This window comes from Raphanus sativus, chromosome 6 (genome assembly GCF_000801105.2).
Source record: "Raphanus sativus cultivar WK10039 chromosome 6, ASM80110v3, whole genome shotgun sequence".
Taxonomy (NCBI): Eukaryota; Viridiplantae; Streptophyta; class Magnoliopsida; order Brassicales; family Brassicaceae; genus Raphanus; species Raphanus sativus.
In genome coordinates this window covers 14,850,485-14,861,047 of record NC_079516.1, presented here as the reverse complement: position 1 = coordinate 14,861,047, position 10,563 = coordinate 14,850,485, and the positions used below count along the sequence as shown (strand labels likewise).

The following is a 10,563-nucleotide window of genomic DNA, read 5'->3' as shown; positions in this document are numbered from 1 at the left end:
TGTTTCCGAGATCGCCATTCATCAGTTTATGTTAGAAGTAAAAGAAATTTTGATAAAATTGTTAACGAACATAAACTTTTTACAAGTCTCGCGTTCACTCAGTTTCTAAGAAAATTAACCTAACAATTACAAAAAAAAAATATAAAAAGATATTGAAGTTCCACACAAAAGTCTAGATTTCGATTTATAGTCATCGTTTACCCAAGAAAAGGAACAAGTCATGCGCGTAGAAGGGAGGGACCTTTGATCTTGTAAGATGGTAAAATACGTAATTCGAAGGTTGTACTCTTCTGACGATATCCCATTATAATTCACATGAGGCTGCTTTTGGGTTGGTGTTTTTTTGGAGGTGGACCTTCCTATTCTTCGGACCCTTGTTGCTGATACAGTGTTGATAAAACTAGAAAAGCCGTGCAAAAATCTAATATTTAACAAAGAAAAATGTTGGCACATTCAAGATTTTATTACTAGTTAATTAGGACATATCAGTTTAAGTGTTTAACCCAACCAACTTGTCAGTTAAACAAGAGTAACGTAAATATGTGCATTGATGAAAATTTTGGCATGCTTTATCCTTTAAATGGTGATGATGGTCATGATCATCGACTTATTGGATATTTGTCTAGTTCAATCGACCCTGATGAAATGATGTGAATGAGCAATTATACAGTTTTTTTTTTCGTAAATCAAAATCAAAGAGGAGGTGAAAGTTGCATATATTGTCGGCTATTATTTGATTGACGCCTACGGCTTCGCTTTCTCTTGCTCTCTTTTATAATTGATAAGGAATTCATATCTATATTTTCGCCCCCCGGCTTTATTTTAATTCTTCAAATTTATGATGCCATCTTTTAGTTCTAATTCTAATATATTGATGATTCTTTGTGTTCTTTTTACATTTTCATTTTAGTTATTAATAGAGACAAAGCGATGTTATACAAAACCAAACTGACTATTCTTTTAATATTTCCTCTAAAGATGATTGTTGAATGAGAATATAAATACAAAGAGACTAGAATTTTCAAAAGCAAACGTTTATGACTTGATCATTTGTGTTTTGAAGACATAAAAATCAATTTTTTTATCCTTACCCCGCATAATATGCATGTGAGCCAAAATAATTGAGGCTATAGCTCTATTGTTTTATTCGATCATTGTTATTTTAAGTTTCTCAACTTGTCTTTAAAATAAAAGAGCATATATTTCAATTACAAAAAGAGCATATATATATATATATATATATCTGTGTGTGTGTGTGTATGGGGTTCTTTATTTATCGTATTTTTCAGAAGGATCGTTGTCGTTTTAACATGGAGTTAACGATAACATAAACAAAAAATCTGGCTTATTGATAAAGACAACGATGTGGTGGTGTCAAGGCAATATTATAAAGCTGCATTATCAATCAACCAGTCATGGAGACTTGAAATTTAAAGCGTGAGACTACTATTTCCTGTATAATAAAATATGTAAAAAAATATATTTCGTGCTAAAACAAAAATGATATTCAAATACCGTCAAGTTTATATTTTTCAAATTTGTTTTATTAATTTAAGATATTCCAAACCAATAAAAACAAGAAGTATTTTTTTTAACAAAAAATGCAGCTCACATATGATTTCTTTCCGAAATTTTAAATGCCATCAAACCATGAACCCATTTTTGGATTTTGATCTCTCTGAAATTCGTGTACCACTAAACCGTTTTTGTGTGGTTTTATTTTTTTGAAAAAAAAATCGCAATACCCCAAGTAAGTAAAAACATTATCTTTCAAACTAAATAACATAAATTCACATAAAATGCTTTTGTTACAATACAACAACCAACGTGTATATGAATTGATCAAACTTGTCAGACTATTTCCAAAAACGTATCTTTTTCATATTTGACTTAATTAAACTTGCATGGAATCTATCTATTCTATTAAAATTTAAGTACAAAACATTACTTACCTAATTTTAAATAGTTTCTTTCATCTATTTTTGTTCCCTTTTAAACTAATTTTAGTCTCCATTTATTATATTTTAAATATTTTTTTTTTCTTCAATAACAAGAAAAATTACAAAAGCAAGTAACCAAAAATAAAAAACCTATTTCCCCATGGGATTATAGCTCAGACAGTCTTTGGTCACACATGACCAGCTAGATGAGTAAGGGCCAAAGCTAAATTAAAAAAAGAGTTCAAACCAATTAGAAAGATAGGAGACTGAGGTAGGAAGATTTCTCTGTTACTGGGACAGAATAGCGAGTTTGCTTCTAATAATTAGCTAAATCTCAGCGATAATAGAAGAAGCAGGCCGGTTCACATTGGAGTGGATTCTAGCATTCCTCTCTTTTCATATACCATATAGGGAAGCTTGAAAGGCTAGCTTGGCTATGAGATTTACATTCTTGTTTCTGGTAGGAGCTTTCAACCATTCTATAGCATCATCCAGTAAGTTTGGAGGAACTAGATGAAGCCTAGTGAAGAAGAAGGACCAGACCTGAGATGCAAAGGAGCAGTCAAAAAATAGATGTTGTTGAGTTTCGCACTGACCTGAGCATAACACACAGTCCAACGAGACCTGGGGGTTCCAATGGTGCATCCGTTCCTTCGTGGCTAGGCGGTTAAGCTTTGCCAACCAGACAACAAATGCGTGCTTCTGAATTGCACCCTTAAACCAAACCGATTGATGCCAGTTAACTTCAGGGTGGGTATTATAAAAATGCTCCCAAGTATCAGCAGAGGAGAACGATGCCTTTGGAGTGTTGGCCCCAATTTTCCACTTATATTCATCCTCTTCCTCAGACTGTGCTATCGGATGGGGATCTAGTAGGCTTTCCTTCAGCAAAGATATGACACGGTTCCGGCTCCTCGATGCAGACAGCCACCATGATCCATTAACCAGTACCTCCGAAACGGTTGCACTACGCTGGAGACATGATGTCATTGGTCCCAGCTCTCCAACCAACGAGATTAACGGCCCAAGTCCTGTCCAATTGTCTTCCCAAAAACTTGCCGAGATACCTGACGCAACTTCACATATCACAAACTGACGAGCAATACCTCTAAGCTGATACAAGCTTTTCCAAATCCAACTGTCTGATCTAGTAGGATCCAGAGTCCAAAAGTTCTCAGTTCGAATATGGTGGTGTCGAGCCCATGATACCCATAGAGATCCCGAAGAGGTAAAGAGAAGCCAAATGAGCTTAAGGCAGAGAACCTTATTCCAAGCGACCAGACGTCGAAGACCGAGACCTCCACAGCTCTTAGGGGTACAAACAACCTACCAGCAAACCTTTGCGCCTCTTGCTGAAGTTGGGACTCCTTTCCACAAAAATGCATTACACATTTGTTCCATACTTCGCAAGCATTGATCCGGGAGGAGGAAGATTGAGCACCAGAACATAATTGTTGAGTAAATAACCGATTTCAACAGTTCAAGCCTTCCAGCAAACGACAAATACTTTACTGTCCACGATGAAAATCTACCCATGAGGTTATCCAGGAGCGGTTGGTAGTCCTGCTTTCTCAGCTTCTTAGTAGTAAGCGGGACTCCTAGGTACCTTAACGGGAACGAGCCTCGTTTTAGACCATGTCTTTCTGCTATTGCCCGAGTTGCATTCACCTGACCTCCATCAAATAGCACTGCTGATTTACTACGGTTTAGAGACAGACCTGAGAACCCCTTAAACTCCTCCAGAATTTGCAGCAGACCCCGTAGAGAATCCTCTTTACCATCAAAGAATAGCAAAACATCATCAGCGAAGCTCAGGTGTGTTATTAAAGGAACATCACACTTGGGATGAATTCCAAATCTCCCATTTACAGCACCCCTGTCAAGGACTTTCGAGAGGATGTCCATGACTAGAACAAACAACAAAGAGGAGATTGGATCACCTTGTCTGAGCCCCTTCTTTCCCGGGAAGCAACCAATTAGTTCACCATTGAAACTGATGCTGTAGGAAGGAGTGGAAATGCACTGATTAATCCAGTTGATAAAAACTTCCGGGAGCTTGAAGGCTTTCAACACATTTAGCAAGAAAGGCCAGCTAATGTTATCATAAGCTTTCGTGAGATCAATCTGCAAGCAACCACGAGTAACTGGTCCCCTTTTGTGAAAGTCCACAACTAGTTCGGAAGCCAGGAGAACATTTTCACAAAGAAGCCTACCCTTGATGAAACCAACTTGATTGAGCTGCACTGCCTCAGGTATGATGAGATTAAGGCGCTTTTTTAGGAGTCTAGCAATGACTTTGTATATCGTCGAGCAGCATGATACAAGTCTAAACTTACTCAGTTCGTCGGCACCAACAACTTTTGGTATGAGTGCGATTGCAGTGGCATTGAACTTATGGAGCATGCGACCTGAAGTGAAAAACTCCTTTACTGCAGCAACAGCATCCTCTCCAACGATATCCCATGCATCAAGGAAGAATTCTGCAGGGAGACCGAGGACCAGGCGCTTTACTCTTTGGAAGAGTCTGGAACACTTCTCGAATTTCATCTTCCGATGGTATCAGGGTCATCTTATCTGCTAAGAGGGAGGGACAACGATATGGATGAAGCCCTTGGATCTCGACAACTGATAGAGGCGAGACTTCTAAATTCTCAGAGCCAAGAAGACTAGTGAAGTAAGCAATAATCATATCTTTGATCTGATCCACATTTACGACTCTTTCACCCAGATTGTCTCTCAGATAACGAATCGCATTTATGGCTTGACGAGCGAGAACCGCTTGATGAAAGAATCTAGTGTTGGCGTCACTATCCCTTAGCCATCTTATTCTGGATTTTGTTCTGAAGAAAATTTCCTGAGCACTAGCAAAGAATGCCCATCTCTCTCTGGCATCATACTCTGCCCTGAACCTTTCTTCATCCGGATCAGTTAGGAGGGACAGCTGGAGTGCTTGGAGTTCCTCAAAAGCTTCCTTCGTTTTCTGTTGAATATTACCGAAACCTTGTCTATTCAGATCCTTACAGCATAGTTTCGCTTTTTTTCAATCTCTGTCCCAACACAAAAAGTCTGGATCCAACACCCACTGGTTTGTTCCAGACATCACGAAGCTTCAAGGCAAAGTCTGGATGCGAAGAGATAAAGGAGAAGTACTTGAAAGCCTTCTTTTTCCTTACCACTTCGCTTTCCAGCATAACTAAGCAAGGAGAACGATCTGAGCCCCCAGGCGGGTCGAATACTGCCACTGAATAAGGAAAATCACTCCTCCATTTATCGTTTACTACAGTTCTGTCAAGCTTCCTCAAAATGGGATCTGCTTTTCTACAATTGGTCCAAGTGAAGAACGCACCCCGACTTGCCAAGTCTGAAACCTCAATATCTTCAAAGCACTGTCTCAAATCCCCCATACCAGTGAGAGGAGGATCATGAGGCTGAACTGAGTAATGCTCATTTGCTGCGAGAATCTGATTAAAATCACCAAGTATTAACCAGGATGATTGGGAGAGAGGAGAAGTTTGCTTCAGGACAGAGAGATCTCGCCAAAGCTCCCTTCGTCGAATATTTGTATGAAGACCATAGATGAAAGCCACCGTAAAGGCAACACCAGATACTGTATCCATAACCCCACACAAAATAAACTGATCCGACTTCTTGTATACCATCACTGAAAGAGCTGGATCCCAGAGAACCCAAATTCTACCATTCGCCGCATGTTGGTAGTTATGATCCCACCTCCAGCCAGAAAATGTAGAGTTCACGATCCCTTGAGCATTAGACTCTTCAGTCCGAGTTTCTAAAACACAACCAATTCTAGGTTTATTTACACTAATCCATTTCCGAATTTCTGATTGTCTTGAGTTGTTATTTATTCCACGCACATTCCAAGAAAAAACTTTCATGTATACAAGTAGGGAGGGGGTAGAGTAGCTTATCGCCTGTTAGCACTCCTACCTAAGGAAGTTCCTCGGATAGAAGTGAACAGGTTTGAGATTGTATTCGACGGTTTTTGGCTTTCCAGAAGAGCTGCACGACGCTTCTCCCTTCTAGCTTTTTTCAGAGTCGCTGGGGAGGGCTGAAAGCCTTTTTTTCTTCTGGGTCCGGATCCTTTTGTTGATCATCCTTATTACCAGCTATAGCAGTATCAGGGGGTTCACTGCCATCTGTAACCGTAGCTACTTCCGAATTCTCTTTCTGAGCCGTATCACTATTCGCTGAGCTTAAGACCCGCCTCTGTTTCGGATCCTTCCTGTGGCCAATAGACTTTTTTCAGTTGTTGGGAGCTCCCTGAACTGACCCTGATTGTTCAACTGGAACTTCCACACAGTCTTCTCCAACATCATAATCCGAGGTTGCATCCTGAGATTGAAGCTGTACTACTGAATGCTCTTCCACTATCTCTACCAGAGAGGTATCTTTGATTTTGACCTGGGCTATATCGGAACCAGGCTGCATCTGAGATTCCTTCTGCTTCAGCACCACTTTATCTGATGATTTGCTGAGTAGTTGTTTCGAAAGAGGCATAGGACAGCAGTTCAGAAGATGACCAAACTTTCCGCAGTTACAACACTTCGGAGGGAGTCGGGGGTACTCAACATTGACCTTTACAGAGAATCCCTGTGAGTCCTTGACTATCACCGCCTTTGGAGGAGCCGCAGCTAAAGTAATCTCCACTTTTACTTTGGTGTCTCCAAGATGAAATGGTTCTAGATATGACTTCTCCGTATGCAGGGGCTCTCCAATGGCGCTTGCAATAACACTCAAACCATGAAGGGAGTATAGAGGCAACGGTACATCCTTCATTACTACCCATGTTGGAGCTGAGGTGAGTTCATAGTCTTCCCAAGAGGCTTCCGAATCCCAAGGGAAAGCAAAAAGGCCACAGTTGGACACTTGCCAGTCCCACCTGCAGTATCCAGTCAAGAGTAGAGGCACAAGGCACGAAGACCAGACAGGAGTTGCCAGGGAGCGCACGAATGGTAATATTACCGAACTTTCCCCAAACCGGGTTTAGGTCAGCAAAGATCTTTCTCTGGTCTGGCATTTTTCCGTGGAACTTTGCAACGATGTGGTCTTTCCAGGACTCCTGCAGGATAATCGAAGGAGGAGCTTGAACGACTGGGATTCCATCGATTTGAGTTATTGGAGAGTCGATTTTCCTTAGGTTACGGAGTGAGTTCTTAAGCCTCTGAGCGTAAGTCGGTGCTGCAGCTGAAGGTATCTGAGTGGGGATTGACGTTTTGAGGATGGGTGAGGAAGAGTCGGAGTCGGGGGAATTTGAAGAATCAGGCGACAAAGAAACTTCCTTTCCGTCGGAAGGGTCCGTCGATTGGGGAGAAGGGGACGAGGGGGAAGACATGCTCGCCTAGAAATGAAAGAGGGGGGAGAAAGAGGAGGTTCTCAGACGGTCGGCGTGAGGCCGCCGAAAGGTTTAGGTCACCGGAGATGGCGCCCTCAAAATCGCACTTTTAAAAGGCCTTTAACGCGCTCTCAATTCTTTATGTTTTAGCCTTTCTTTTAAATAATTATACATCATTTATTATAAAATTACATAATAGAATTTACATATTTTAATAGTTTTATTATATATTATATTTTTCATTCTTTCTAACTAATTGTTAATTATATCTACCATAATAATTCAGTGTCATTTATTTTATGTGTTAACTTAATGAAATTGTACCATTAGCGATAAAAATTCAAACCGATTAACAAATATATATTTTTTGTTTGCATAACCAATTAAACATGATCGTGAAGATACACATTCGGATACATATCAGTTTATCGGGTATCGTTTTTTAGATTTTCAAATTAAACTAATTTTGGATATTATAAATTCGTAGACGGGAATCGAGTCAGATTCTTAAACTTCTGAGTAGGTTCGTAGAAGCTTAAAAGTATCTAAATAACATTTATCTATGTATTTTAAAGTGTTAATAATTTTTAAGGTAAAACCTAATTCCGTACCGACGCATATATCAAGCTCTAGGTTCTAGTTCATATAAAACTCCAAACAAAGAAAATGTTTTATAATTTACTATAACAAAACTTGGGTTAGACAAACTTAAAATTTCATTTGAAGAGTGTTGGCAGTGCCGGCCCTAAAATTTTGGGGGCCTGTTATAATGTCTATGTAAAAAAAATATGGGGGCCTAAAAAAAATTTTTGGAGGCTTATATCTATGTAATTTTCTTCAAAAATTTCGGAGGCCTGTTGCAAATGTTTCATTAGGCATTGCTCAGGGCGGTCTTGGGTGTTGGTTATCAACACTACTTTTAAAATGATTATATTCAGAGTCGGTATTACGGCAAAACATGAAAAAACCTAACAGTTAAAAGTTATAAACGCAAAGATTTGTGTCTGAAACATTCAGCAGAAATGTGTTTATGCAGTTGCATGTTATGAACACGAGTACTCTAAAAATGGTTATAGTTTTAATCTTTCTTACATTTCCATTCCACCTTCATAGTTATATATATTTTTTCTTATAATGACTTTTTAAATAATTCAAAGAATAATATTTATTAGTTTGGCAAATCAAGTACAATTTCGTTTGCTCCATCTCTCCACATGGATTTCATTCACAGGAAAATCGATCTCTTAAATTAAATATTAAAAAAAAAACCATTTTCTCTAAATAAGTAAGTCCAAAAGGACCAAAACTCTTTAAGCAGCCAAGATAATGCCCAAGCAATAGCCCATTGGCCTAGATTACTTGATGAGCCCGTTTAAGTTAACAGGCCTGGAAACAAGTAATTGATTTAATAAATAGAGCCCACACGTGTTTAAAGGAGCGCGGGAAAACAAATATCATCGTCGCCGGAGACTGAGAGAGGAGAGAGGAGAGAGAAAGAGAGAGACTGATGGGTTAAACTTAACTCTAAACGAAAGATTACAAACTCTTGTTCCGATTGGGTTTCATGAATTCGAACTAAAAATGTAAACTTTTTTAGCCGACAATGCCATGAAGGAGCAGAAAATTCGAGAGCTTTTTTTCGGTCGGAAGATCGCCGTTGATGCTAGCATGAGCATTTACTATCACTCTCTTGCCCTGTTGGTGTCTTTTAGTATTTGTTTTATTATATAAAGTGGTTTAATGTGGCGTCTCCGTTTATGTAATGTTGGAGTCTTTTTTCAAGCCAGTTGCTAACTCATCCATGCCTGCTAAGCGAAAGGTTTGTCTCTTATAATGTAGTTGAACACGTTTGTTCTTAAGCTCCTCTCTATTGACTTGTACATGAATGTACATCCGTTCATTTTTCTTTTAGTACACAAGAAAAAAAATTGTTTGATAATTAATTGGTCACTCGAACGCTTTTTCCATACCATTATTAGCCTTAAGACTGTTATTATCTCTATCCCTGAGTTCCAACTTTTCTGTTCAAATGGCTGGAGTTTAGCGTAAAGCACAAGAATCTAGATATCAAAGTGAACATTTAAAATCAATCTGCTATAGTTTCTGTGGTTCCTTATAATGTTTAGCATACAGCTTTGATGCTGATGATCTGTTTCTTGCTTGTTTATAGGAAACCCCAGAGAGTACACACTAAAGGAGCAACAAATAAGAAAACCAAGGGAGGTGGTGGGAGGAAGAAGAAGCGAGTCACAGTCCAAGTTCTACTGCAAAGATCTTGGGAGAAAGATCAATAACTGTGATGGTTGTTCCCAGTTTTTTTTAACAGTCTATTTGCTTTTTGTTTTTCTCTGTTTCTGTAAAACCACAGCTACATGTTAAATTATGTATTTTTAAATTATATTAAGCCTTGGTTCATAGAAAACAGGAGAGATGCCAATAACAAAGATTCATCACAGTAAGAGAAACTTATTTTAATGAAACATGATAATATCAAGATATTTTGTATTGACACCACAAAGAGCAGGATTCTTACATAAAAGGGCTAAGAGATGAGAAAAAAAGAGGATTTCAAACAATGGTGCAGCCGCTTCCGTTATCATAGGTACTAACTGATACCATGTCACGGGTATTGTAGTAGTATGGAAGGTCACATGTATTGTTGTAGTACGGAAGGCAAGGCTTGCAACACTCTGGTTTCTTTTCTTCTTTTTTGGCCTCTGGAGATTTTGGTGGTCCAATGTTGACTACTACTGGTTTCTGTTTGATCTTCCTAAGCTGTTCTGCAATGCAGATGGGATCCATGGTACCGACCACAGTAAGCAAGCTCTTCTCTTCATCCAGTACAACCTGATTCACACCTGCATTCAAAATCTCAAATCTTTATATTGCAGTTTCTCTCTCATATATATGCGGATTTGGTAAACACTTAATAATAATAATAATAATAATAATAATAATAATAATAATAATAATAATAATAATAATAATAATAAATAAATAATAATAATAATAATACCTTCTAGCTCTGTGACAGCCTGCATGATTTGGTTTTTGCATTTCCCACAGTTGATGTCCACTTTCATCTCAACTTTCTGCTCAAAACCGAACCAAACATAAACCGAATGAGAGCCATGAAAAGAAACCATACGGCTTTTATAGTAGTAGTATGATATGTTTTTGTTACCTTAACCGTCATGGTGGAGAGATTAATGGGAGAAGAATGGAACTTAGAAATGAATAGAGGAGAGGAAACTTTAGAAACATATAAAG

At 38.5% G+C, this 10,563-nt stretch overlaps 2 protein-coding genes across 3 annotated transcripts; both read right to left on the bottom strand.

The window, feature by feature from the left end:
• Window positions 1–2,336: 2,336 nt before the first annotated feature.
• Window positions 2,337–7,293, bottom strand: LOC108807871 (uncharacterized). The gene is made up of 9 exons (XM_056986989.1): window positions 6,929–7,293; window positions 6,232–6,840; window positions 6,065–6,183; window positions 5,039–5,730; window positions 4,536–4,920; window positions 3,408–4,420; window positions 3,204–3,307; window positions 2,565–3,087; window positions 2,337–2,483 (listed from the first exon to the last, which is right to left on the bottom strand). The coding sequence occupies exons 1-9, from the start codon at window positions 7,291–7,293 to the stop codon at window positions 2,337–2,339; spliced, it is 3,957 nt and encodes a 1,318-aa protein (XP_056842969.1).
• A 2,437-nt stretch (window positions 7,294–9,730) lies between these two features.
• Window positions 9,731–10,563, bottom strand: LOC108812592 (heavy metal-associated isoprenylated plant protein 2-like). 2 transcript variants are annotated; one of them, XM_018584887.2, is made up of 3 exons: window positions 10,478–10,563; window positions 10,310–10,385; window positions 9,731–10,151 (listed from the first exon to the last, which is right to left on the bottom strand). In XM_018584887.2, exons 1-3 carry the CDS (start codon window positions 10,487–10,489, stop codon window positions 9,862–9,864), a joined length of 378 nt encoding a protein of 125 aa, XP_018440389.1. In that variant the 5' UTR covers window positions 10,490–10,563; the 3' UTR covers window positions 9,731–9,861. The 2 variants fall into 2 exon arrangements, with proteins under 2 accessions (XP_018440389.1, XP_056844904.1); XM_056988924.1 differs by lacking the exon at window positions 10,478–10,563 and having other exon boundaries at window positions 10,310–10,439.